The following is a 27,303-nucleotide window of genomic DNA, read 5'->3' on the forward strand; positions in this document are numbered from 1 at the left end:
GGCAGATGGGAACCAGGGCCACAGAGCCTTGCCAGGACCCGCCCCTCCTGGCCGTGCAGTGTGTGCAGTACTCCCACGGGCATGCGGGGGCGCTGGGATCGCGGCCGCTCCAAGACAGGCTGTCTTGTGCTTCTGACCTGGGCCCCGCATCCCCCAGGCCTGCAGGGCTGGGACCCTTCACCTGCCCCTCAGGGTACATCTGCCCTGTTTCCATATCTGCCCATCCCACCCTGAGGTATCTCTGACCCCGCGTTTTAGTGCAATTCACTGTCCCCACAGGCTGGGGGATGCTGCAAACATTGTTTACACCAGGGTGGGGGGGGGGCTTGCCCCAACCTGTGGCAGGGACGTTCTGTGTCTGTCTGATTCTAATGCTTTCTACAAATTTCTACATTCCAATTTTGTATCTGTTGCAGTCTTCTATGATTCAACATTAATTTTATTATAAAGACTGCTTTCAATGCTTTCTCTGTGTGTTCTTGAGGTCTGGGGGGGGGGGGCACAGAGGGTGGCCCTTCCTCTTGCTTTGTGTTGCAAAGTGGTTGTTGAGGCTGACAAGCCTGTTGTAGCAGATGCTGGATGGGGAACATGCCGAGGGGACCAGGGCTCCACATCTGAGGACGCAGCCGGTAGGCTGACGGTCAACTGCCAGGACAAAGAAAGCTGGGTGGGAGGCTGGCTTGGTGACAATGGGCCACAGCTGGTGAACTGTGTCCAGGTGCTGCAGGCGTGCCCAACCCACTGAACTCTGACCCTAGGAGGCTGGCCCCAAGTCTAAGTCCAAAGTCCCCAAGGCTGTCAGCAGATCCGTGCCATCCGGGTCTGAAATGATTCCCCAGGACTCTTTGGGACAGCACACCCCCCTGCAGGCCGGCTGACCTGGGCTATTCAACATCTGCTGGTTTGTGGCTGAGCCCCCAATGCCTCCAAAGCCACCAGCTGGACAGAGGAAGGCATAGCTGGGCCCTGGCCTCTCTTAAGTGGCAGCAGGGGTCTCAGATAGGTCAGGAGGTCACAGAGAACAGAGAGACATTATAGGGAAAAAGGGGTCCCCAGGGCCACGTGTCCTGTGTGTTCACTATTGGTCTGGAGTGAGCCGGATGGCCCTACCTGGAAGAGCAGGTGTATTCTAGGGCAGCCACAGAAGCATTCAGAAACTTGACCATTATCTCGTGAAAAGGCTTGAATAGAGGAGAAGCAGGCGCCTGAGGCAGAGTCGGTACCATATCAACCTGGAGTCAGGGAGGGCTTCCTGCAGGAAGGGGTGTTAAAGCCCGGAAGGCACATGGGGTGGCAGGGAGCAGAGCTGGACTGAAGGAGGGCAGCTGAGCACAGGTGGCCGCTGGAGAAGCAGGTGAGTCTCAGGACAGTGAGGCAGGTGAGCTGGGGTGGGGCGGGTACAGCCCAATGCTCGGCCTAGGCCAAATCAGGAAGCGAGCCTCAAAGCTGCTCCTAGAAGGGGACCTGTGTGGCCCCACGGTGGCCTGTGGTCAGCTGCCATTCTGGGTGAGGGTGTGAAGCTGGGCCGCAGACCGGAGGCACCAAGATGAGGAAGCCCCTGCTGGTGTGCCTGGATGCACCTCTCTGGCGAACTCCCACTCCAGCCTGACCTCTGGGTTGGACCTGTATGACCCAGCACAAACCCCAATCCCTGGCCCCTGGCCTGCTCCAGGGGTCAGCTGTTCTGGAAGGTCCAGCTTGGGTCCCCCCTGGAAAAGGGACTAGGGGTTGACGGGGGCCTGGGTCTTGTGGGCGGGCTGCACCAAATCAGAAAGCAGTCATGTGGCTGCTTCCACCTTTAGAACTTTTGTTTCTATAATTGTGTGTTTATATTGCTCTTTATTAATGGATAAATATTAGAAAATCATCTCTGGGAAGCTGTGGTCAGGGGTGGCCCGGCTTGCCCAGCAGACTGGGGGCCGGCCCTTCGGGGGTCCCTGGCCTGGTGTGCAGGGTGAGGCTGTCCTGCCAGGGCTCATACACCAGCGTGTAGCTCTCGGCTCTCTTGACCGTGAACTTGTAGACGCGGTCGGGCAGCAGGTGATGGATCTCGAAGGTGCAGGTGGCCACAGGGACGATGCCACGCTGCAGGCACTCCTGCTGTGTCCGTGGGTCCAGCAGCTTGAATCGCAGCTCAAACTGCTCTGGGGCAGCCGGCTGGATGGTGACAAACCAGCGCAGGGTGGCCCAGTCTTGGTGGGCCACCGACTCCTTGCGGTCGAACATGACGGGCATTTTGGTGCTCAGCAGGAGCCGGATGTGGGGGAGCTTGGTGGCACCGATGTCAGACACCAGGCGGTGTTTGATGTGCAGGCGCCCAGGCACCATCATTGCCAGGAAGTTGTCCATCACGGCGGACAGGTCCGTCAGCCGCTGCTCCACGACCGCCCAACCCGCCAGGAAGGGCCGTGGGTCAGGCGACTCGAGCAGGGCGTCCAGCGCGGCACGGCCGCGGTCTAGCTGCTCCAGCAGGTCTCCGAGCAGCAGCAGCTGAATCCTGGCCTGAGCGGCGCCCACTTTCTTCATGCGCTGGAACTTGCAGGGGTCGACCAGCTGGAAGATGGTGTGGGGCAGCAGCGGTGGGTTCTGGTCGCCCAGGGCCAGGTGCTTCGGCAGGATCTCAACATGGTAGGAGCACCTTCGGAGCAGCTCCACTCGGGCGTGGTGGCGCCTGAGCAGCTGGGGGCTCAGCTCGGAGGTCAGGAACTCCCGCAGCGCCGTGCGGCGCTCCATGTAGGTCCTCCAGGCCTGCGGCTCCAGCAGCTGCCCATCCTCGGCCTCCTCAGCCTCCTCCTGGTCCAGGAAGCGCTGGGGACTGTCCGGCCGCCTCTTGTCCAGGCCCAGGCCTGTCACCTTGAAATCCATCGTCTGGGAGGGTGGGGTGGAGGGTGGAGTGTCAGCTGGGACCAGCAGGCTGTCCTCTGCTGCCCCTTGCGGCTCCCCCGGGGCAGTGTCTGTGTGTGCCCCCTACACCGGACCCTCTGTCCCTCTGGGGGGAGGAGCTTATAAGGACACCTCTTTCCAGAACAGGCTGCCTGCAGGGCCAACAGGGTGGTCTGCGAGTCTGGGTGACAGTAGGCATGGAGGGGCAAACACTACTGACGGCTGTTGTAAGGATACAGGGCAGGGCTGAGGCCCTGAGTCCTGAGGCCACAGTGACTTGGGCACACAGGCAGCTGCCGAGCAGCTGTGTGGCCTGGCAAAGGCCTCGGTGCCTCATCTGAAGTGGGGTCATGATGCTGCTCAGGCTCCTGAGAGCAGTGTGATCTGTCTGAGCAGCACCAGACACCCCCTCGTCCCCGGGGACACCACTGCCCTGCAGACCCTCCAGGCCTCACTGCAGGTACAGAGCAGAGCCAGGCTCACCCAAAGGCAGTCCCGTGATGACCAGGAGCGGCATGGGCGGCAGGCTGGCCCCAGGCCTCAGCTCTCAGGATCCTCACGATGCCAGCTCCTAGTTACCCAGCCCCTGCTACGTCCTGGGGCCTCATGTGCCCTCGGGAGCTCACTGACTCCACAGGAAAGGCCATGAGGTTGTAAGATCCTGTCACTCCATCTCACAGATGGGGCACGAGGCTAAAACGCTTTGAGTTTGTTCTCAGTCCAGGCATTGAGCCCTGCCGTTGACCCCAGAGCCTGACCCTCCTTCTGGGCCATGCCTCCCTGCCCCCCAGGTTCCCAGCTCTGGGTGTCAGTGGGAGGGGCCAGTGCACCTCAGGGCCCCTCACAGCTGGATGCAGCTGTGGTCCCAGGCGCAGCTGGGGCAAGCTGCCAGTCCACAAGTACTGGCCCTGCAAGCTGGGCTCCTTGAACAAGAAGCCAGCATCCCTGGCTTCCCTCCCAAGTCTTCGTCATCCCCAGGGACCAGCGGCTTCACTTGGGAGAGCTCAGGTTGTCCCAGCAAGCCAAGGCTTGGATGAATTACAGACACAGCCTGTAGGTCGGGTGACGTGCCCAAGAAGGCACCACCAAGTGGCAGAGTAAGGTCCAGGCGTCTGCCTCCCTCCCTAAAGACCAGCCTTTGACCTTCCTGGGGAAGGGTAGCCAGACCAGGCCCTGGGCACAGCAGAAGGGTATCTGGGGTGGGGAGTCAGGCGAGACCAGGACCCCAGGACTCGCGGGCTAAGTCCAGCTCTGGCCTCTGGAATGAACTCTCGCTCCTGGATCTGGCTACGGTCAGAATGTTTCCAGTCGTTAACAAGTCTCCCAGGTGGAAAACGGGAAGACACCGCCCTGCGCCCTGGCCCGCCCCCCCAGAGGCCCCGCCTTCCTGACGCCCCTACACACCCCTCGCCCCCCCCACCTGCCGCGCCCACCTCCCCAAGACCGACTCCCACCAGTCCGCCTCCCCACCTCCCTCAGCCTCCCCAGGCTCGTACCCCACCTTGCAGCGCACCCACTTGCCCTGTCTCCTGAGCGGGCAGAGCCTGCGGCTTGACTGTGAGCAGAGCTGGGGAGCCCAGCTGCGCACTGCGCTATCCAGCGGGTTGCCATAGGGACCGTGGGCCTTTGTGACGCCGCACTGGGTCGGGAAAGGGGGTGGGGTGGAGGGTGGGGGTGGGGGATTGGGGCGATAGGAGGTGGGAGGAAGCCCAGGGCGTCGGGTGTGGGGTTCGGGGGAGACCCGCCCCGTCGGGTCCCAAGACTTGAGGGGCTGCGAGAAGACGGCCCCGGGTCGGTCTTTCTGGTCCAGGAACCTCCACGGAAGGAACCGCCGGTCTCAACCGAGTCTCAGCTTGGAAGGCACTGTCTGTCCATAGACTCTGCTCTCTTTTCTGGGGACTCGGGACATCGCGACCAGAGGCCCGACCTGGGAGCCACCGTGGTGGTCTGAAAGCCAGGTTCACAGTAGGGTTCCACCGACAGGAGCAAACTGAGGCCGGCCACCCCTCTGTGCTGGGGACCCAGCCCGGAGCCCTTGTGCCAGGCTTTCAGGTGGGGGCCGATGCCCAGAACCCCTGGGTGGAGCTGCCAGAGACTGTGACCATGTGAACTGACAGCAGGGTCAGGAGCCCTGCCTCTGCCAGAGCAGGCTTCCTCTCCCTCGGCCTGCCCAAGCCACTGCCCCTGACCCGGCTCTGGACAAATGGGGTATCCACAGCTCCGGGGAACCCCTTAGAGGTGTTCTCAGCCTCTGGAGCCCCACTTGTCACCTCCAGCTGGGCTCTGGACCTCTGGGACCTTGCGGCCAGCCAGGGTCTGTGTGGGGACAGAGCCCCAGAAAGCAGTTTCCAGGCTCTCGGCCTCACATAGAAAGTTGCTGGCTCAGGTAGTAAACGGCCATCAACTGTGATTGGATGGCCATCAGCTGTGGCTAGTTGGCCGTCAGCTGTAACCAGTGAGCCATTGGCCACTAATATAACTGCTGTGGCTACTCTAGCAAAAAAATGGGGGCTAGCAAGAAGATGGTGGCTGGGCTGGCAAGCGCGGATTGCAGTTAGGATGGTGGGCTGTGGACAGAGTGGATCCAGCCTCCAGTGAGACTGTAGTGCCACCAGCGAGAATATAGTGGTATGACTCCCCTACCTATGGCTCCGTGGGTGTTCCTTTTTGGCCTCACCACATCCTGGGTTCTTATGTGGGGAGCAGGAGCAGAGATCCCGCAGGCCGCCCCGCACGACAGTCTGCCACCGGCTGTGGTCAGCCTGACACCCCAGGCACTCCTGGCCCACCTGCGGAGGACTGAGGTGGCAGGGCTGACCCTGGTCATCCCATCTCCTCCCCCTCAGAGGTCAGTGGTGGCCTCGCCAGGATGGGCGTCTGTCCCTGAGTTCTCACAGACTTCTGTGGCCAGAGCTGCCCCCAGTGCACCCCCACCCACCAGGGGACCCCTTCCTGGGAGGAAGCTTCCCCTGGCCAGGCACCCATCAGGTCGGACCTAGGGAGGGAGCCAGTGGTGTTGTGTCTGCCGTCCTCACCCCGCCCTGGGCCCTAACTTAGCAAACAGAGCCGCTGCTGCTGTTAGGGCTCTGAGGGGCAGGGCTGGTTTGTTTGGAAGGGGGGCGCTGTCTGAAGGTTGAGTGGGGGAGTCTGGCACTTGGAAAGGGGGAAAAAATGCAAAGCAGAGGGAGGAAGATGACTCCAGCCCCACCACCCACAGCAACTCTCACTTCCTCTCTGCACCAGGCATGTCCCTAACCTCTGCCATCTCTTTGGCCCCACGCCCTTTTTCTCTCTTGTTCATCCGCTAATTTTTTGAAATTAAAGTTTGAATTTTGAGGTAATCGTAGATGGCACGCAGTTGTGAGACATCACATAGGGACCCCATGAACCCATTGCCCATTTCTTCAGAACTGCCAAGCAGGATCCCACCAGGGTAGTGACACTGACAGTCCACAGGCAGGACAGCCCTGTCCCCACAGGGCCCCCACTTGGCCTTTTATAGCCGCGCCTACTTTCTCACCAACCCCGTGGCTCCTCTGCCCCTGGCCATCGCTAGTCTGGTCCATCTCTGTAATTGTGTCCTTGGGAGAGCGTCAGTGGCATCGTGCAGCGTGGAGCCCCCGGGACCAGCCTCTCTGCTCAGCATAGTTCCCGAGGGCCGGCCATGTGCATTCTTAGTGGGCCTTCCTCCCAGGCATGGGCCAGCTGATTTTGTCTCACCCATTGTCTGCAGCCACTGGGCTCTGCTGCCCTTGGCAGACCCGGCACCCTGGGGGTGGTGAGCCTGGTGGTCGTGAGGTCATAGCCCTGGGGGCAGGGGTTGCACCTGGACCCCAGAGACCCGATCGTGTGCCCTCCACAGAACACACATGAAGCCATGGTGTGGTGACACTGCCAACTGCAGCCTGAATGCCTGGGATGGCCGCTCCTCACCCTGCAGACCTGGTCTGAGTCCTCACTATGGCACCGCTATGAGCTCAGTGCTCTCACAGATGGGGAAATCGAGGCACAGAGAGCTCAGCACCTTGGCATGCAGCTAGTGAGTCTGACAGCAGGATTCGAACCTGGTCATCTGACCACATCCAGAGTTGTCCGGGGGCCCGCCCCTCACATAGCTAGCTCCCAGCTCTGGGTTTGGTTAGGGCCCATGGAGGAGGTGAGGGTAAGGGGGCCCCACCAGAAGACCGAGGAGGACCCTCCCTGCCTGTTCTGACCATCAGAGCAATGTCCTCAGTCCCAGAGGCCGGACCCCTTGGCTCTGAGGGACAGGGTATCTCCAGGAGGAAAGCGTCCAGTGCTCTGAATGCTGACCTCGAGTGTCGCCAGCATAAGTGGGGCCCTCCCTTTGGCTGGTGGGTCAGAGGCTGCCTAGGAGGAGAAGTCGGGTACCTCTGGGATTTAAGGAAAACCCATCTGTAAAAACTCAAATTGCTCATACGGGGAGGTGGGGGTGGGTGGGTGGAGGCAGGTGATGGGCGGGCACTGCAGGCCCTGCCAGGTCTCCCCTAATTCTGTGTTTGTAAATATTTGTTCTTGACCCCCCACCCCCATCCTCTGCAACAGGATGAGTCTCAGTTGCATGGAGACTCGGTCCCCTCGGTCTCCCTGTCCCCTTCAGCCCATGGTGGGTGGGTGTCACTGCCACATCACAGTCTGCAAATTGTACAAGCTGCTCCCCCAATGGTGGCAGGGAGCCCCCAGGGTGCATTCCAGACACCAGGGTCTGCTGCTTCTCGGGGGCAGGTGGATAGACACTTGTCTCACTTTTGTTGGGCCCGTTCACAGAACGTGACAACGTTTGGGCGTTGATTGAGTGTGGGGTGTGGAAGGAGGGTCTGCAACCGTCAGAAGAGGGACATGGGCTCAATAATGATGCCGGGAGCTGAAGGGGCTGGTCTAGGGGGAGAAGGAGCAAGCTACCTGGGGCTGGGAACCACCCACAGACCCAGACACCCGCCCTGGAACCCCTCCTGGAACCGGAACCAGAACCAGGCTGCCTGGGTTTGCTCTCCCACCCTGCCCAGCGGCACAGGCCGACCTGGGCAGTGGGCAGCTTGCTTCACTGTGCAGGGGGCCTGGTGCTGTCTGGGGAGAGGAGCAAACGGTGGGTACAGGCCCTCTGTGGACTCACCCGCCACCCCTCCATCACCCAGTTCACATCTCTGAGGGCGGTCAGAGGTCAGAGCCTCCTCCCCAGGGTGACCCTGAACTTACACCCCTCTTCACTCACCGCTCTGTGCTTACTGAGCCCCACCCCATAAGAAACTCCAGCTGCCCTGCATGGGGGTTTTTATGATGTTCAAGATCTGGCCCATGTTGAAAGAACCAAGTAATTGCCCACACAAGTCCAGTGCACGGCTAGGCAGCTAACAGCTGGTGCTGCGCAGGGGCTGCCCCTTCATGGAGCCCCCTTCTCTGAGGGCAGGACTCAGGTCACGGGCTGGCATGGGGTGCACTTGTGCATGACCCTTCTCCCCTTGTCACACTGGCCGCCTGGCAGGGCAGCCACCCCCTACTTCCTGGGCCTGAGGAAGGGGTGCACGTGGGGGAGGGAGGGGGCTGTCCCACGTTCCCAGCCGCCCAAGACCCCGCCCCCAGGCTGCCCCAGGGCCACTCCTGCCCCAGCCCCAAGTGGCTCTGAGCAGCCCAGCACAAGTCCTGCCCACAAGACACCCTAGAGGTCAAGGAAAGCAGCGGCTGACGTGTGGCCGGGGGCTGGAGGGCCACCCTGCGTCCCAACCCGGTCTGAACAGCCCGGAAGGGGGCAGGTGGCCCTCTGGAGTGACCTGTCACCCACACCCCTTGCCAACAGTGATGGACTCAGGGAAGCTCTGACACTTGCCGTCCCACCGGCCCTTCCAGTTTCTCCCTCGTCAGAAGTCCCCTCCCCTGCAGGGCCCAGGGCGCAGTGTGGTGACCGGGCTCCGGACGCCCCGGGAGCATGGAGCCCTTCCTCAGGAAGCGGCTGGCCTTCTTGTCCTTTTTCTGGGACAAGATCTGGCCCGCAGGCACGCCGGATGACAGCATCTCTGGCTTCCCAGACTCTGACACCAACACTGAACTGGAGCCCCCTGCTGCCGAGCCCTGCACCCCCCCGGCGGTGCCTGGGCAGCTCTTCAGGGCGCTCTACGACTTCACTGCACGGTGCACGGATGAGCTGAGCGTCAGCCGCGGGGACAGGCTCTATGCCCTCAAGGAGGAGGGCGACTACATCTTTGCCCGCAGACTTTCCGGCCAGCCCAGCATGGGGCTCGTGCCCATCGCGTACGTGGCCAGGGCCACCTCTGACACGCTCTCAGACCAACCGTGAGTACCACCTGCTCTGGGAGTCAGGAAGCAGCACAGGATTCAGCCTGGGCACCGCCGCTCAGCCATCGGCTCACGCACGTGCAGCATGAGCACACAGTGGGCTGCACGTATCATACTGACTGTGTGCCCTGGTCAGCTCCAGCGGCAGGTCAGCTGGATGGCGTGTGTACATGCCCTGTCAGGCAGGCAGGCAGCCAACATGGCAGCCATGCTGGGGCTCTGGCCAGGCCCTCCTGCTCTCACACAGGGACTCAGCCCTGGCATTGAGCACTCCTGGGGGCTCTGAGTCCACAATGATGGCTGAGCGGTCACTGCTTGGAGGGCAGGGGGCTAGGGCCTGGTGTACAGTTCCGAGAGATGGATATGGTGCCTGTCCTCCTGGAGCTCCCCGTGAGTGCACAAATGCTCAGAGAGGCCGCCACATGTCCCCTTGTGCTGTGAGGGGGTGAGAGGGTGATAAACTGGGTCAGAGAGGTATGTTTACCTGCCTCTCTCACCCATCCACATTCACCCAGGCCCCCTCCCCTGCACTGGACCAGGTATGGCACAGACATGACCCTGGCCTTTGGGATTGCTCCCAAAGAGGCTTGATTGGAGAGTGGACACAGGTGGGGGAAGAACCCTAACCCGTTCCCCCTGGAGTGCCTGAGTCCCCTAGGGCTTGGGCAGTCCACAGGCTGGAAGTGGCTAGTACACACACCTGGCTGTTTGCACGCCAGTCGGTGATCACAGGGAGTAGCCAGCCGGTGCTACTCCAGGAGGGCTCCTCAAAGGAGGTGACCTCTCGGCTCAAGCTCCAAGTCCATAAGACAGGGTAGACCCCTTGCACAGCTGTGTATTGGCTCTGAGCACGGCTCTGCATATGGCCGCGGACACGGTCCATGGTCCTCAAGCTCAACCAAATCCTGGTTGTGACCTCTGCCTGTCTCCCCTGAATGCAGTGGGTCAGCCTGGCTGTGGTGGCCATTGCAACCCCACATGGGGCATTGGCGAGGGGACCACTGGGGGCAGACGCCTTCTCCCAGCCCCACATGCATGGAGGTGGAGTGCTGGGTGAGGACAGGCCAGAAGCTGCTTGGTGAACGGCCAGCAAAGGCAGGCTCCTCCGGCTGCCCAGCCGCCCTGCCCTGCTGCCAGGCCCTGGTCCTGCACCCAGCTGGACCAGGCCTGAGCTCTGGACGTGTCCTCTGCAGACCAGCACTGAGTCTCAGCTTCACTCAGCAACATGGGCCTCCTGGGGACTGCTTGGGGCTCCCAGTCTCCTGGGGGATGTGCAGAAGACTGAGTCACAAGAAGGTGTCTTCTGAGGACACTCCAGGCCCCCACCCTGTGCCTGGGACCAGGAGGCCATACCGAGGGGGAAGGGGCCCACAGTCACTCCAGGTGTAGAGGGACCAGAAGCATCTTCGGGGAGGCTGGCAGGGCTGGGGGGGTGGGAGGAGCTGCTAGGAGGAAGAGCTAATGACTGTTTGCCTGGGCTGCAGATGAAAGGGTTCGCCTGTCACAGGGTCATTAGCCCCAGACACCTGGCTGTCTGTCCTAGGCCAGACCGGATGGGTGGCTGAGGCTCCTCAACCCCCACAGTGAGGCCTCATTGCTAACAAGCTGCTGAGGGTCCTACAATCTTCTCTCACCCACTGACCCACGCCCCAGGGAGGGACCCCAAGAACATCCCTGCAGCCCAGGGCATGCACAGGGCCTCAGCTGCACCCCAGGCCCTGGGGCTCCAGGGGTGGGCTGGGGGGTGGGGAAGCTTCTGCTTCTCCTCATTCCCCCGCAGCCCTGCTGTCCGGCAAGGGTCTATTGCAGCCCCACCACACCTGAGAGGCTCTCCTGGCCCGCTGGCCAGAGAGGTGCGGCCCGGAAAACGGGGCCTGGCTGCAAGAGGCCCTGCTCCCCAGCCAACGTGTCCCTGAGCCTGCAGGGACCCATGTTAAGGCCCAGATGTTCTTGAGCCTTGTCTGCCGGCTCCGGCTGCTGATTTTACTTCCCGATGTTTCTCAGACCTGTGCCTCTCCACCACCACCTCCAGCACCCCACCACATCCTGTCCCCACCACATCCTGTCTCGGGCTTCTCTCTCCCTGTAGCCCCAGCCCAGCCCAGGGGCTCTGGCCGTGTTGGTTCTTAGCCCCTCCCCACAGCTTCACAGGGTGGGCAGTCTCCTTTTCCGAGGACAGGTCTCGCTCCGCCCCCTTCCTGCCAGGCCCTGCCCTCGCCCCAGGCTCCAGCAGCACCCGCCTGCCTGCCACAGCACAGCTTTGCCCAACTGGTCCCCTCTTTTGGGGCACCCCATCTTGTGTTGACTCACTCAGAGTCATGCTTTGGGTCCCCCAGCTGCTCTGAGAACCCGTGCTCTCCCCTCAGGGTGAATGAGGGATGTGTTCACATCTGTGGTTCCCCCTTAAAGGCAGGCCTCCTGTCACTGGGTCCCCAGAACCCCACGCAGCAGGAGGCTCCAGGGTGGGAAGCTGACTTAGGTGTGAGGTTCTCCCATCTGGACCTTGGGGAACAGACACAGGTCATGGGGTAGGGCCAGGAGCCACAGGTGGCCTGACTCAGGCGGACTGCTGGCCCAGATGGGGTATCAGATGGGGGAGCCCCAAGCAGGCCCCACCCCACCCCATGCTCAGGTGTGAGGGTTCCTGGCCTCTTGGAATCTTATGCAGACCGAGGAGTGGGTGCCACGGAGCCCCTGCCAACCTGGCGCTCGAAGTGGCCTCAGTGTGCTTGGCACGTGCAGAGAGCCAGGTAGTCTGTGCTGTGCAAGCCCCTCAGAGGTGGACATGCGATGCTTCGAGCCTCTGCAGCTCTCTCCCAGCTTCTCCTGATCGCCTGCCCAGCCTGGCTCAGCACCTCCTCCAGGCCCTTCCCGGCTGCTCCAGAATTCAGGCCTGCTTCTCCCATCCCCACTTGTCCACCTCTCAAGGCATGTGGGCCATGCCCAGCCAGGTGGCACCCATGGTCCTCCAGGCCACTCCTACAGTCGAACCCGCACATCTGAGCATCATCAGGACCCCCTCGTTCCCAGTGGACCCCCACCCCTTATAGGGACTCGCAGTCTGGAGTTTGACAGGTTCAGCCTGTGGCCAGGGCTGGCCATCACTTTATGAGCAGAACTAACGGAGAGCCGGTAGCTGAGGTGAGTGGACAGTCTTAGCCGACACAGGTTGCTGCTGCTGGTGTGTCAGCTCCATGGCGGCCCAAGCAGTCCCCCTGTCCAGTGCCCAACGACTCCGGAGGCTGAGCACTGGGGTCAGGGCCGGTATAGAGCCCAGGTTGGGACCTCATATTGGGCACCACGGGCACTCCTCCCTGAGAGATGGGGGTACACTCAGCCTGCACAGAGTGGGGTGTGGGCACAGGGGTCACTCGGGCTGGACCTGCCTGGTGACCACCATGCCCGCCCTTTGCAGCTGGTACTTCGGTGGCATTAGCCGAGCCCAGGCCCAGCAGCTTCTCCTGTCCCCGGCCAACGCCCCAGGGGCCTTCCTCGTGCGGCCCAGTGAGAGCAGCCTGGGGGACTACTCGCTCTCAGGTACTCGGGCGGCCCCTCCGCCCCTGTCCCCCTGAGGCATGCTGGCCAGCCCCGTCAGGCTAGAACACTCTTGACCTTGGGGGGGTTGCTCCCTGGACACTGCCGGTCCCTTACCCATGCCCAGCCCCACCTCGGGCCTAACCACTCCCATTGGTGTTTGCTCACCTCTTGGGTTTGCTCACTGCTTCATTCACTCATTCATTCATTCATTCATTCATTCATTCACTTACATATTCACTCACTCACCCATCCACCCATCCATCCATCCCCCCATTCGCCCACTCAGTTACCCATTCACTCATGCACTCATGCATTCATGTGCTCACACACTCGTCCATCCATTCACTCACTTGCATATTCATCACGTCAGCACTATTCATTCCCTCATTCGCGATCCTCCTGCCTTCATTGCTCACAGACTCAGTCATTCACCGAGTACCCACTGTGTGCCCACTCTGGCCTGCAGCTGCCCACACTCCCTCCTGCAATGCGCTGCTCCAGCCGTGTCAGGGCCTGCCGGTCCGAGGAGGGTCGTGGCGGTTCCCGGTGCCCGGTTCCCGGGTTGGGTGGTGGAGGGTCTGGTCACAGCCTCCCTCTCTGCCCCTCCCAGTCCGGGCCCAGGCCAAAGTCCGCCACTACCGCATCTCCATGGCAGCCGACGGCGGCTTCTACTTGCAGAAGGGCCGTCTCTTTCCCAACCTGGGGGAGCTGCTCACCTACTACAAGGCCAACTGGAAGCTGATCCGAAACCCACTGCTGCAGCCCTGTGTGCACCAGGTGGGCCGCCCCCCCCCACACTGCCTGCCTGGCTGCCCATTGCTGGGCCGGGCCCACCTAGGGGTTGCAGGGACCTGAAAGGCCTGGGGGCCCACCCCTGCCGCATCCTCCATGCTCTGCTTGGGGCCCCGCCCCAGGTCGGGTCTGCTTTCACACGTGTCATGTCTCTGCTTCTGGGGAGTCCTGGGTGGGGGTGCTGCCCAGCTCTCCAGGGCAGGCATATGGGGAAGGCCCAGGGTGGAAGCTGGGGGAGACGGTCCACACATGCACTGGAGCCCCACCTAGCTCTCCGCCACCGTCCCAGACCAGCGGTCCTGCAGAGGGACAAGGGCAGGGGCCGGGCAGCGACCCAGTTCCTCCGGTCTCATAATGACAGCCCACGGGGGCCAGTAATGAGTATTTGTGGGCTGGTGTCCACCACTAGCAAAGCCCACTTAGGTCTAGAAGCAATTGGGGCCAGGCCCGGGGAGGTGGTCAGCACCTGACTCCCCTCGCTCCAGCCAGGACCAGTGTTGAACATGTGCTGGGATGGAGGCGCAGAGGCCTGGTCCCCCGAGAAACTGCCCACTCTGCCCGGGAACACGGGCAGAGGCACTGAGCGCCCCCCACCCCCACAGCAGCCCCCCGAGTGGGACAAGTGGGAGCGGCCACGCTCCGAGTTCACCCTGCGGAGGAAGCTGGGCGAAGGCTACTTCGGGGAGGTGTGGGAAGGCCTCTGGCTCGGCTCTGTGCCCGTGGCCGTCAAGGTCATCAAATCAGGTGTGTGAGGCCCTGCTCTCCCGGACCCTGGGTGGGGTGTGGGGGTGTGTGTGGACGAATCCTGAGCAGAATCCTCTCCCGCAGCCGACATGAAGCTCACGGACCTGGCCAAGGAGATCCAGACACTCAAGAGCCTACGGCACGAGCGCCTCATCCGGCTGCATGCTGTGTGCTCCGCCGGGGAGCCGGTGTACATTGTCACGGAGCTCATGTGCAAAGGCAGCCTGCAAGCCTTCCTGGGCAGTGAGTGCTGCCCTGCGGCCACCTGCCCCCTTCTTGGCATGGCCCAGAGGGTGGTAGTGGGCTCTGGCCAACAGCGGATTTGGACCTCTGGTCTGGGCCAGGCTTGGGCTTTGTGGAGGGATACTCAAAGCATGCGGTACCAGGCGGGGGGGGGGGGTGCAAGTAGGGGCCCAGCCTCTGTGTGTGCTTGTGCTCAGTGTGGGCCCAGCCCAACCCGGGAGACCCTGCCCCGCTTGTCCTCCTCTGTCCTTGGCCTCTGTTGGGGGCCCAGGCCAGTGGCCCAGGAGCAGCTTGCCCCAAGCCTTCTCTGGGGGTGTGCAGTGCTCACCGCGACCTTGGTGGGCAGTGCTGTTCTCACCCGGTCAGAGATGAGGAAACAGGCACAGAGGGAAGTGACAGGGATGACGCTGGTCCCTGACTGTCGGCCTGCCCCCCAGGCCCCGAGGGCAGGGCCCTGAGCCCACCTGCCCTGCTGGACTTCGCCTGCCAGGTGGCTGAGGGCATGAGCTACCTGGAGGAGAGGCACATCGTGCACCGGGACCTGGCCGCCAGGAACGTGCTCGTGGGTGACGACCTGGCCTGCAAGGTGGCCGACTTTGGCCTGGCCCGGCTGCTCAAGGTCAGTGTGGGCTTGGGCCGCTGACCCTGCACAGGGAGAGGGAGCAGCTGGGAGGGGAGGGCACCATTCCGCCTGCCCACCACCCGTGTCCTCTCACCAGGACAACGTCTACTCCCCGAGCAGTGGCTCCAAGATCCCCGTCAAGTGGACGGCACCCGAGGCAGCCAACTACCGCATCTACTCCCAGAAGTCGGATGTCTGGTCCTTCGGCGTGCTGCTGTACGAAGTGTTCACCTACGGCCAGTGTCCCTATGAAGGTGGGCAGCCCGAGGGAGGAGGCAAGGCCTCCACAGGGACGGTGGCGTCTGAGGGAGGAAGCTGCGAGCCAGCCCCAGGGAGGAGGCACACTCTGCCCTGGGGGTTGCTCACCCTGCAAGGAGCACCAGGCCACAAAGTTGCTGCTTGGCAGGGTCTGGCTGGGGGTGAGGGGGTCTCCACGGTGACCCCTAGGCAGAAGCGAGGCAGCCCCCGCCAGCCGCTCTCATCAGCGCCCTCCCCAGGAATGAGCAACCATGAGACGCTGCAGCAGATTGCGAAGGGATACCGGCTGCCACGCCCGGCCGCCTGCCCAGCCGAGGTCTATGTGCTCATGTTGGCGTGCTGGAAGGGCAGCCCCGAGGAGCGGCCGGCCTTCACCATGCTTCAGGAGAAGCTGGGCACCATCCACAGGTGTCTCCATGCCACCCTCACATGACCTGGGGCACTGGATGCCAGGGCTAAGCCACTCCTCCCCGTGGGGTCTCCCCCCAGATAATGTTTGCCGTCAACACGTGCAAGGGTGCGGGACTGTCCAGAACAGCCATCAGCCTGCAGAGCTCCTGACCACGGGTCTTACATGCTGACATGCATGTGTGTGCGCTCGAGGCAGAAACATGCAGACACCCACGTGGAGACAGAGGGGCTGATGTCTTTTGCCTGGAATGGCAGTGTCCCTGGTGGGTGGGGGTCAGCAGAGAAGGCTGGGTGGGGCCTGTGTTTGCTCCGGCCTCAGAAAGACTGGACAGAGAAGCCCTGGGCCTGGGCCAAGTTCCCTCCTTCCTGGGACTGCCGGCTGCCCTGGACCCCCTCAACTCCCTTCCAAGGTCAAGAGTGAGAGGCGTGCCTTCCCAATTTTCTCCAAAGTCCCACCGGGGCCATGTTGGTGCTGGGGCTGCCAGGCCCTGGCCCCACGCGGCACATGCTGAGGGCAGCCACAGCCTCCCAGGGGCACACCACTTCCTATGTGCAGCCCTGTGCATGCAGGGAGGCAGCAGTCAATAAATATGATGGACAGACTCAGGCATGTGCACAGGGGTGTGTCACACACGGGCCTCAGCCCCCATCCCCAACCCAAATCAGAGCAGGGGCTGCCGCTGATGGTGGGCCACCATTTGGTTCATCGTGGCAGAGCCGGGATGGGGCAGACCACGCAAGGTAAGGACGGTATCTAGGGGGCTGCTTTTGGGGGTGGGTGACCCTCATGGTTGGTTTTCCGGGGATGGGGCAAAGGTCAGAGAAGCAGCAGCGTCTCTGCCTCCGTGGTGCAGGTCTGGGTGCTATCAAGCAGGGGTGGAGGGTGGATGCCATGGGGCGTGGGCAACTGGGAGACAAACAGCTCCCTGGGGAAAGGAAGCAGCCTGTTCAGAGTGTGCCTACTCCCACCCAGGCTGGTTTCAAGTCACAGCTGACGTCACTGGATGAGAAGCTGGGCGGGCTGTGCACCGTTAGTTGTTCACTTGCCCGGCTGCCGTCACCAGGTCACCCTGGGTGAACAAATGGAGGGGCAGGGGACTGTGCAGGTGGGGTCTGCCTTCGGGGTGCTCGACCCTCACCCTCCTGGGAGCCCCATGCTGGCAGCTGCGCCCCAGAAGGCTTGTGGGGACAAAAAAGCTGGAGGCATGCGTGGCCACCCTCAGCTCAGTCACCATGGAGGGAACATGCACAGTTCACGGCTAGCTTTCATCACTGACCACAGGCCCTGCCTGTGGAGCGAGGAGCTGGGACCCTTGAGTGCAGGGCCAATCAGAGAACAGAGGCTGTGCGGGGCTGGAGCAGCGGGGTGGACAGGCTTCCCGATGGGGGTCATTGCCCGTGGGAGCAACACAGAGGGAGGAGGTAGGAACCGGCTACTTCAGGGCCCAGATCCGTCTGGCTGTGGGTCAGGCCAAGTGTGGAGAAGGTGGGAGCTCCTCAGACCCTTGGACGCCAGGCTGGTGGGGGTGGGAGGGTTTGGTGTGAGCTTTTTGGGACCCCAGGGAATAAATAGCCCCTGACCCACTCCATCCTGTCCCGGGAGAGCCCAGGGACCAGCTTGAACGTGTGGGCCCCAGAGGGTTAGGGCTCAAGATGAGCTCCTTCTGTTCTCCGGACCGAGGGGCTCTGGCCACTCCTAAGGGCTCACCCTGTTTGCTTGGAGCTGTGATTACTGTGGGGAGGGCTGGGCAGGCAGCCAGACTCAGAGGGAAGGAATGTGCTGGGCGTGGGGACCGGCCAGAAGGCAGGTGTGCGTGGGGGTCATCCTGGGTGTCTCCCCAGCCACACGCTGGGCAGGTTTGTGCACAGAGGCTCTGGGAGGGGCCAAGATGCTCAGTCTCGAAACTCTCTTGCTTCCTGGTGTGACGCAGGCGGCACCCCGGGCGCCTCTGTGCCCAGTGAGGTCCCCTGGCCATGGGCTCAGCGCAAGCCGTTACCCCCTGCCCCCATCTGCTGTTCTTTCCCCCGTCAGCACAGCATGTCTGTCGCCTGGTTGTAGCACAGGCCCCTGCTCCTCCTCTCAGTGAAGGGGGAGCTCCGACAAGTAGGGTTCAGCAGCCATGGTGCTCACAGTCCTGCATCAGGGCACAGAGGCCCTGGCACCTCTCTCAGGCCCCGGGCTGGCAGGCTGCCCCCGGTCCATGGTCGTCACCCCAGGCCCTTCCTGTCTCTTGATAGACCAGTGGTCAGGCCTCCACGGCCATTGCAGCTCCCCGTCGTGGTCAGCGGTGTGTGAGGTGGGCTCCGTGGGGAGAAGGACGTGCAGAGAGTGGGGAAGGAAGAGAGGAAGTGCCCACCTGGGCTTCCAGCAGTGACTCTGCTGGCAACCTGCTGCCCATCGGTCCTGGCTCAGGCCCTAGAGGTCTGGGAAGGGGGTGATGTCCATGGGCCTCGCTCCCTTCCATTGCCCTCTAGCCCACCTAAGGCGGACCCCAGGAGGGCCCTGTGTGACTGGTCCTTGTGCCCTCTCTCCCCTGGGGCTCAGGTCCAGCCACGTGGTCACTTGGCAGGTGGGCAAGAGCAGTGCCCAGACTGACCCGGCCCTGGTGGGTAGGAGGACAGGTGGGAGCTGCCAGGCTCTCAGGGTGGTGCCCAGGGTGCCAGGGGAGGCCGCCTCATCACAGGGAAGTGGGCCGGCTCCCCGGCTGGGCAGGTGTGGCCTGTCAGGGCTGGCCCCACCTGCCCCTGCTCACAGCCAGCCCAGTGATAGGCAGGGAGGCCAGGTGGCCTGGTCCTGCCACTGCAGCTGCCATGGTGTCCCAGGGCCAGGCTTACCTGGGCCCCACATACGTGGGCCTCTGGGACTTTGCGGCCCGGACAGACGAGGAGCTTAGCTTCCAGGCAGGGGACCTCTTCCACGTGGCCCGGAAGGAGGAGGAGTGGTGGTGGGCCACGCGGCTGGATGCAGCGGGCAGGGCCCTGGGCCAGGGTTATGTGCCCCACAACTACCTGGCGGAGAAGGAGACGGTGCAGTCTGAGCCGTGAGTGTCTCTGCGCCCCCTCCAAGGTGCCCCCACTCCCTGCAGCCCCTCAAATGCTCAGGGCAGGACTGCTGCACCACCCGCTGGGCTTTGGGGAGGGGCAGGGGTGCAGCACTGGTCAAGGCTGGTGGGGGCTCATGGCTCCATCTACCTGTGGCCCCAGTCAGGGCTGGTCCCCAGTCAGGGACCGTCCTGATCCCGGGAGTGCTGACTGGGCTTTTACTGGGTGACACCTGGGGATGGTGGGCTGTGGAGGTGTGCGGCCCCTCCCCCACAGTCACCTCGTGGTGCCAGGACCCAGAGGGTGCAGAAGGGGCCGCAGTGGGCTTCTGGGCAGCTGGTCAACAGTGACAGGGCCCTCATAGGCGTTCGAGGTGGAATTGGGCCTGTGGGAGCCGAGCTGCACTCGCCTTCCGGACAACCGAAACCAGATGTGTGACCTAGTTAGAGGAGGGAGGAAGGTCATTGCAACATGTCGTCTGGGGTGTGGCTGTGGTGTCTGCTCCCTGCACCCTCGCGGCTGCCCTGTGACTAGCAAGGTGGCTGCAGGAGGCAGTGGCCGCCCCGAGGGACTGCCCAGAATGCTCAAAGCACAAGGGCAGCCTGCTGTGGGCGCACTATGGGCAAAGGAGGGGTTCTGGGGTCGGCAACAGTATCAGGGTGGCTCTGGGCAGCGTGGAGGCCATGAGATGAAGGGTCAGGTGAGTGGCTGGGATTCAGGGTGGGGTCAGAGTGGGGTCAGCGTGGGCTCTGGACACCCCTCCAGGTGGTTCTTCGGATGCATTTCCCGCTCAGAAGCCTTGTACCGACTGCAGGCCGACGGCAACGAGCAGGGGGCCTTCCTGGTGAGGGTCAGCGAGAAGCAGGGTGTGGACTACGTGCTCTCTGGTATAGTCTCCAGGGTCTGTGGGCTTGCCCTGCGTGGCTTTGGGTCTCCCGGCCCCTAAACCCTTCCATCCTGCATGTGGAGAGCTGGGTCCCTCTGGCTTGTCCCCTCCATCGGGCTGCCACGTCCAGGACATCACGGCCCCACCCCAGGGAACTCTGAGGCTTGGCCCACCTGGGTGGCTTGTCCCTGAGGTTGTGGGCCTGCGTTTACTCCTTTCAATGTTGGGAGAGCCACAGGGCAGGATCCCAGGCATGTGCCCACTCACACCCCTGGCCTGTGAGTTCCTCTCTGGGAGGTGGGGGGCCCAGGGTACACATGCCTGTTCACGTGTGCCCTACCCCCCACCCCCACCCCAGTGCGGGACAGGCAGGCCGTACGGCATTACAAGATCTGGCAGAGGGCCGGCCGGCTGCACCTGCATGAGGCCGTGTCCTTCTCCAGTCTGCCCGAGCTCGTGGACCACCACAGGACCCAGAGCCTCTCCCATGGCCTGCGGCTGACCTCGCCCTGCAGGAAGGTAGGGCTGCCCCACCACGCCTGCCTGAGCCCACCTGGCCAGACCTTGCCTCATCCCTGCCCACCCACAGCCCTCTCTTTTCAATGACACGGCCCGTCAGGGCCATACAGGGTGGGTGTGGGTCCTGATGCACTGACCAGCTGGAGGGGACTCGGAGCCTCTGGCTGCCTGGAAGCTGGGGTCGTACAGAGCTGGGCATGGGATCAGGAGGGTGGGGCAGGGGACGGGCCCTCCTTTGCTGGGTCACTCTCAACCCTGGGCTAGCAGAGGTCAGAGGTGCTCCTGCCATGTTCTGAGTCTCTCTGGGACCCTGGAAGCCAGGGGACAAGAGCCATCCATGTGCCCCAGCCAGCAGCTGGACAATTTTGTCTGAATGGCACCAGGGCCACTGTCACTGGCCCAGAGCATGTGGTGAGGGTGGAGAGTGTTTGCAGGACACCGCAAGGGGCATCCCCTGGGAGAGCCCGGCCACATGCCAGACACTGGGGACCCTCCTGTGGGGTCCCTACAAGCCGACCGGACCCCTACAATTGAGGACTGACAAGGGGCTCCCCCTGCTGGGGTCAGAGGGAATTCCTGAGGATGGATGGGCTGGGAGATGACACACACCCCCTGGCCTGTGTTCCGCCAGCACCAGCCAGAGCCCCTGCCCCACTGCACCGACTGGGAAAGGCCCCAGGAGGAGTTCACGCTGTGCAGGAAGCTGGGGTCCGGCTACTTCGGGGAGGTCTTCGAGGGGCTCTGGAGAGACCGGGTCCGAGTGGCCATTAAGGTGCTTGCCCGAGGTGAGCGGCCCCTGGCCAGGGGCTCAGCCTGACCACCCTGCCCCTGGAGCCCCACCAACAGGGACTTCTGGCCTCACTCACTAGGGGTGGGGGCCAAGCCAACCTGGGGCCCTAATGGGCCTTCTGCTACACGTTGCCCCAACTTATGCCACATGTGGCACAAGCGTATGGAGGTGCCATTTTCCTTCAATTGTAAATGTTTTCACCTAAATGTATTTATTGTGAAAGGGGATGTTACATCTAATGTGATGGGAAAGCCACTAAAACCACTAGATCTGACAAGGTTCCTGTATCATCAATCTCCTTGGGAAGCACCAAGGGGTTGGGACCCCACACTTCAGGAATCAGGGGCCCAGTGTCTGGGGAGAGCAGAGGGTGGGCACGTGGACCCCTCATGGAGACACCGGGGAGGGTGCTGGGCTGTAGACCGGGCTGCGTCTGTCCCTGCACCCGGGCTTGGGAGCGGCAATAGGAGCCGTTCTTCCTTTTCTGTCTCCCTGGGGCCTCACCCACCGTGGCCGTCCACCCGCAGACGACCTTCTGCACCAGCACACGTTCCAGGCGGAGGTGCAGGCCATGAAAAAGCTCCGGCATAAGCACATCCTGGCGCTGTATGCCGTGGCGTCCGTGGGGGACCCCGTGTACATCATCACGGAGTTCATGGCCAAGGGGAGTCTACTGGAGCTGCTGCGTGGTGAGCGGGGGGGGGGGGGCACGCGGGCTCCTTTCAGGGCACAAGGGTGGCTCATGCTCCCTGGAGGGGAGGGGAGAGACACACAAAGAAAGAAAAAGAAAGCCCCAATCACGCCGTACCACGCACAGGACGGCCAGGAACTTCTTGGTGCCTCTGTCAGGCATTTCCTGTTTAAGGAACGTTTAAAATACCTTGTGATAAATGTACCATCTGTTCATTGTGGGAATCCAAGAAAATACAGATAAATACACATCAGACAAGGAAAGCCATTCCTGACTCCTCCACCCACGGTTAACTGAGGCTGTTTTATTACCGCACCCGGCGGGCCCACCCACCTGCCAGCTTCACAACCATGGGCCTGGCTTTCTCTGCTTTTCTCTTCCTAAAAGGGCCATCCCTCCTTCTGGTACTTGAACTCAAAACACACACTTGCCCACCCATGCACACTACACCTGTGCAGTCACAAATGTGTGTGCACACACACTCCCACACACGACATGTCTCACGGACTTGGAGGTACCATTTGCAAGAAGCCCCCACGATTTCCTATCACCCAAACCAGACAGTCGCTGCTGATAAGGTGAGGGTGCAGAGGCAGCCCGGCTGCAGAGACATTAAAACGGGAAAAGATGTGCTTCGGAGAAGTGACATCCAGTGTGTGATGTGTGTACTTGGGGATGTCTTTACACCAACATTTGAAGAGCTCTAAATGTAAAACTGTACGCAGAAGCGTGGCCGCTGCCAGCACACGCCCACGTAGCTGTGCTGCATCCATCTGGCCAGTGGCCTGTGGAAGCTTTTTGAGTCCTTACACCTTTGAGTCCCCATCGCATCAGTGTAGGTTCCGAGGGAAATGCACAGCGTGCGTGTGAACCGCCTTTGGGCTGGCACAGAGCTGCCTTCCAGGAGGGCAGCGGCGGGTCCACTGTCCAAATTTCACATCAGGCCACCTGCCCTTTGCCCCAGCCCTCCGGAGCCCAGGAGCCAGTAGAGCGTGTGGCACAGAGGATGTGGACCTGCTGACCCTGGCCTCCCCTTCCTGCCTGTGCAGACTCTGACGAGGAAGCCCTGCCTGTCTCAGAGCTGGTGGACATCGCGTCGCAGGTGGCCGAGGGCATGTGTTACCTGGAGTCACAGAATTACATTCACCGGGACCTGGCCGCCAGAAACATCCTTGTAGGGGAGAACAACATCTGCAAAGTGGGGGACTTTGGGCTAGCTAGGCTCATCAAGGTAGGGCCCTCCGAGGGCAGGGACGGGGCTTCCCATGGGGTTCCCTGCCCCCCTCAGCAGGGACAGGAAGCTGAGGGCTGAGGCTCTGATAGGTGGGATATTGGGCGTGGAGCCAGAGCCTTGCCCTTGGGGGGAGTGGGGGTCTGGAGGCTGCTGGCAGGCCTATCAGAGCTGGAGGAGCAGGTATCAGGCACCACAGGAGGAGAGGGAAGCCACACAGATGTCCAGGGCTGTGGAGGAGCCAGTCTCTGCTGAGTGGGTGGGCCCAGTGCCCAGGGTTCCTGGCTGGCCATAGAGGGGCAGGGACCCACCCTTCATTTGCGTATTCAGTGTCACTGCCCTGGCACCTTGTGGTTCAGCCAGGGGGCGGGGCCAGGAGCGTGTAAGCTCAGGGCAAACTCACGGATCTGAACACCTCCGTGGGCTCCACCATGGTGTCAGTGTCCTGCTCGGGCTCACCCTGACCCACCTCTGGGCCTGCCATGACCCTAACTCCCCAGTTCTTCCCATCCTCCTTTGCACCCACAGCCCAGGGCCTGAGCATCTGCAAGGTGGACGGCATCTCCCTTATGGGGGCCTGTACTTGGCAGTGCCTACTGGCTCCCGCTGCCTGCCCACGCTGCGGGGTAGCTGGCAGACCCCCTCCAGTCCCCATCACCCCCCCGTATCTGATTGCAGGAGGACGTCTACCTTTCCCACAACCGCAACATCCCTTACAAGTGGACGGCTCCAGAGGCACTGTCCCGAGGGCACTATTCTATCAAATCCGATGTCTGGTCCTTTGGGGTTCTCCTCCACGAGATTTTCAGCAGGGGTCAGACGCCCTATGCAGGTACTGGACCCCATTCTGAGTGTGTGTGGGATGCAGATGGGGAGGGCCCGGCCCAAAGCTTCCTGAGAGGCAGCAGGCAATGGGAGGTGACTTCCTGGGGGGGGGGCAGGCAGGTGGGCAGTGACCTCCCAGCCCCCACACCCTTGTCCTGCCCTCGGCAGGCATGTCCAACCACGAGGCCTTCCTGAGGGTGGACTCAGGCTACCGCATGCCCTGCCCTCCGGAGTGCCCGCCCACTGCATACAAGCTCATGCTGACGTGCTGGCACAGGCAGCCTGAGCAGAGGCCCGGCTTCAAGGCTCTGCGGGAGAAGCTCTCCACCTTCACCAGGTACGAGAACCCACTCTGAGCCCGGCCCTCCCTGCTGCTGCCCTGGAGCTGGCAAAAACGTGTGGCAGCTCAGGTGGGACACGAGCTCCTCCACCCAAGGCTGCTGCCCTGGGGCAGGGGACGAAGCCCTCTGCAGCCTCGAGCCTGAGGCTGCCCTTCCAAGATACCAGCTCCTGGAAAGTGCGAGTCTTCCCAGCTGACTTCAACTCTGGAAACTTCCAGGAACAAGGCTGCCCCTTTCCAAAAGGAGTGGACTGGACTCTGGCACTAACTCCCACCAGCTCGGCCAGGACCCAGGCTGGGCCTCCTGGGCGGTGCATAGCGGGGACAGGTCTTTGGCTGCCCTCTCCGTGCCATCTGGCCCCTTCCTGCCCTCTGGACTTGGGGCTGGGCATGGAATGCCCAGGATGCTGCAGACAGGTGCAGATTGGTGGTGGGGCACTGCTGTTTGCTACCTTGGGGCCAGGACACCTGTCCCTCTTCCTGCCTCAGCAATCAGTCGCTGCCATCTGTGGCTCTGGGGGCCTTGTCTGGACACTGTGGCCAAAGACTGGACAGGGCTCAGGCTATCCCTTAGGGGCAACCTGCTCACCAACCATTCGCAGTGGGATCAAGGACCCACCACCATCCAGACTCAGCACTGACCACCAGCTTTGGGACTGCAGGGGACCCGGGTGAGGCTGCCCCCGTCCTGCCTGGACACACCGAGGGTAAGGACAGAGACTGTCACTCTTGGGGGAGGCCACAAGCCTACACTTGCCTTGGAATGGATTCATGTAGCTTTCTACAGCAGAGGGGTTGGGGGAAGGAGAGGGCGGTCCCTCCGGCCCACGGAGCCCCACCCAGTAGCCAGTGAAAGCCACTCCCCTCAGAACCCCCCCCCACACACACACACACACTAAGCTGCCCTCTCTTGGAGCCCTAAGCTGGCCGACAGACCTGGGTCAGTGTCTCTGCGGGATCACTGCAGGTGTGTGGACATGAGATGGCAGGCAGGAGACACAACCACCCTTCCCAGCTCCGGGAGGTGGACTGTGCCCAAAGCTGGCTGCCCATGGTGGGAAGGCCCCTCTGGAACACCCCCCGCACTCCCTACCCCTCAACCTTGGTTCTGGGTGCCTGGGGCCACGGACCTGATCCCCCAGGGTTAGGGTGCCCAGTCCAGAGTGTACCCTACAAGGTACTAGAGGAGGTGGCACCCTTATGGGATGGATGCCCCTGGGAGACGGCACGGCCAGTGCTCGCCCTGCACTAGTCGGAAGCACAGCCTCAGTCCTGCCCCACTTCCCTCCCCAGTGCCAAGGGGTCGTCATCAAGGTCCTTCAAGGGGTCCTGGGTCCCCCAGCTGACGGCTCCCAAACCCACAGCCAGGAGCCCAGCCTCCCAGTGTCCTAGAGAACTCTGACCTTAGTGGCCTGTCCAAGTCCTGGGCTGCCAGCTCTCCCAGGTGCCCACCCTACTCATCAGAGGAGCTCGCTGGGGGGCTCTGAGCCAGGCCCAGAGGTAGCCCCCCAACAAGGAGACTCAAGCAGGCCCAGGGGCAGTTCCAGGCCCTCACCCCACCAGGAAATGAGGAGACTGAGAGCAGTGTGCACTGGTCCCACTGGCCTCCCTCAGGACACAAGGTTCACATGCACCACCTGGCTGCTTGTTTATTTGCCACTTGGTGCAAGGCACACGGTTACGGGATGGCAGCAGGCTCACGTGTGGCTCGGAGTAAAGAGCAAGGCTCTCAAGTTCCTTTTTGGTGTTTTGCTGTTTTGATAGAAAAGAACCCAACTGCTTCTGCTTGCTGTGGCCTGCCTAGCCTTTGGGGGTTGGGGGGTGGGGGGCTCAAAAGAGCCTAGCGCCTCTGGAAGTCTGGTGGCTGGTGGTGGCCACTCAGGATGGGGGCCCAGCGTTGGCTTTGCTAGGCTGGCCACCAGGCTGCTTCCTTGTGGCTTCCCGAGCCAGGTCACAGGCGATCATGCTGCTGGAGCCCTGGAGAGATGGTGAGCTAGGAATGGGGGGAAGGTGTGGTCAAAGGCTGCTCCCAAGCGCTCCCTCCGCCCACACTGGCCCCTAGGAAGGAGGACTCACTGCTCTGGGGACTCCAGCACTGTGGCCATGAATGGGACAGTGGACTTCCCGAAAAAGAAGCTCGCCCACCAGTGACCCGGGTCAGCCTTGGGGAGACCTGAGAGAAGCGAAATGGGGTCATGGTGCTGCTGCCCATTCCTGGGGTGACCCCTCCAGATGTTCCCTGAGCTCACCTGGGGGGTGGGGGATGGCTTCCCCAGGACACTCAGCACTTCCACAGGAGCTGTTACTGGAAGTGGAACCCAGGCGGCCTGGAAAGGAGACAGCTCGTGCTCAGTCCAGTCCCCACCCAGACAGGGGTGCTCAAGGGGCCGGAGCCTGCACAAGCTGGGTGGGGGGTCCTGGTCAGCACTGTCGGGGTGGGCAAGGGGCTTACTTACGCCGGTAATAGTCGTGGGTGGCCACGAGCGAGCCGCTGGAGGGGATGGCTGCCATGCTCTTGCCTGTGGGCTGGTGGAAACCTGCGCACACGGGGGTCGGGAGCCCCTTTGGTAACCGGCCGCCCTTCGGGAAGGGCGCTCCCGGGAGGACCGGCGAGGCTGGGTTTATTTACCGATCCCAGCGCGGCTCCGGAACTCACAGACCGCCTCCGGCTCTCCGGGAGCGGGCGGCTCCAACCAGCCCGAACCGGCCGCGCAGGCGGAACAAAGGCGCTTTGTGCGCGGGGCCGCCACCTGGGGCTCCAGGAACGGGCCAGGCGCCCGCCCGGGCCTGCGGCCAGCGAGCCTGAGGCCCCGAGCCCGTCCCCCCGGTGCCCGTTCCTTCTGCCCAACGCAGTTCTCGGTCGCACACTCCACCCCCTTCCCTCAGCCCCATGCACCCCGCACCGCTCGGCCCGTGCCCGCCCGTCCTTGCGTTCTCTGTCCGCCGATCGGTCCGTCCCACCAGCGGTCGCGCGCGGGGCCGCCCCCGCCGCCCACCTAGTGGGCCGCTCGACCACACCCCCGTGCCGCCGGGGCCCTCACCTCGGCAGGGACCCCTCGCGGGCCTCGGCGCAAGATCACGGGTGGCGGGGACGGGGGCGCTAGGCCACGGAGCCCATTTGCAGAAGAGACCGCGTGACACCGCTCCACGACCAAGAGGCGCGGGACGCGCACGCGCGGA

At 62.6% G+C, this 27,303-nt stretch overlaps 4 protein-coding genes across 7 annotated transcripts; 2 read left to right on the forward strand and 2 right to left on the reverse strand.

Moving 5' to 3' along the window:
- Positions 1-1,837: 1,837 nt before the first annotated feature.
- On the reverse strand, positions 1,838-19,249 carry FNDC11 (fibronectin type III domain containing 11). 3 transcript variants are annotated; one of them, XM_019753489.2, is made up of 3 exons: positions 19,122-19,249; positions 18,635-18,808; positions 1,838-2,868 (listed from the first exon to the last, which is right to left on the reverse strand). In XM_019753489.2, the coding sequence occupies exon 3, from the start codon at positions 2,863-2,865 to the stop codon at positions 1,885-1,887; it is 981 nt and encodes a 326-aa protein (XP_019609048.2). In that variant the 5' UTR covers positions 2,866-2,868; positions 18,635-18,808; positions 19,122-19,249; the 3' UTR covers positions 1,838-1,884. The 3 variants fall into 3 exon arrangements, with proteins under 3 accessions (XP_019609048.2, XP_074174204.1, XP_074174203.1); XM_074318103.1 differs by lacking the exons at positions 18,635-18,808; positions 19,122-19,249 and adding an exon at positions 4,385-4,468; XM_074318102.1 differs by lacking the exons at positions 18,635-18,808; positions 19,122-19,249 and adding an exon at positions 4,380-4,468.
- SRMS (src-related kinase lacking C-terminal regulatory tyrosine and N-terminal myristylation sites) lies at positions 8,825-16,402 on the forward strand. Its single transcript, XM_019753361.2, has 8 exons — positions 8,825-9,189; positions 12,608-12,729; positions 13,340-13,506; positions 14,124-14,265; positions 14,350-14,508; positions 14,946-15,127; positions 15,228-15,384; positions 15,628-16,402. Exons 1-8 carry the CDS (start codon positions 8,825-8,827, stop codon positions 15,819-15,821), a joined length of 1,488 nt encoding a protein of 495 aa, XP_019608920.2. The 3' UTR covers positions 15,822-16,402.
- Positions 18,561-25,860, forward strand: PTK6 (protein tyrosine kinase 6). Of its 2 annotated transcripts, none has more exons than XM_019753487.2 (8): positions 18,561-18,840; positions 19,607-19,728; positions 20,086-20,246; positions 20,878-21,031; positions 21,564-21,725; positions 22,777-22,958; positions 23,637-23,790; positions 23,952-25,860. In XM_019753487.2, the coding sequence occupies exons 1-8, from the start codon at positions 18,611-18,613 to the stop codon at positions 24,137-24,139; spliced, it is 1,353 nt and encodes a 450-aa protein (XP_019609046.2). In that variant the 5' UTR covers positions 18,561-18,610; the 3' UTR covers positions 24,140-25,860. The 2 variants fall into 2 exon arrangements, with proteins under 2 accessions (XP_019609046.2, XP_074174201.1); XM_074318100.1 differs by lacking the exon at positions 18,561-18,840 and adding an exon at positions 19,272-19,541 and having other exon boundaries at positions 19,656-19,728.
- On the reverse strand, positions 25,747-27,298 carry PPDPF (pancreatic progenitor cell differentiation and proliferation factor). Its single transcript, XM_019753490.2, has 5 exons — positions 27,165-27,298; positions 26,580-26,660; positions 26,373-26,450; positions 26,200-26,296; positions 25,747-26,116 (listed from the first exon to the last, which is right to left on the reverse strand). Exons 2-5 carry the CDS (start codon positions 26,632-26,634, stop codon positions 26,002-26,004), a joined length of 345 nt encoding a protein of 114 aa, XP_019609049.1. The 5' UTR covers positions 26,635-26,660; positions 27,165-27,298; the 3' UTR covers positions 25,747-26,001.
- Between the last annotated feature and the right edge of the window lie 5 nt (positions 27,299-27,303).

This window comes from Rhinolophus sinicus, linkage group LG13 (genome assembly GCF_036562045.2).
Source record: "Rhinolophus sinicus isolate RSC01 linkage group LG13, ASM3656204v1, whole genome shotgun sequence".
Taxonomy (NCBI): Eukaryota; Metazoa; Chordata; class Mammalia; order Chiroptera; family Rhinolophidae; genus Rhinolophus; species Rhinolophus sinicus.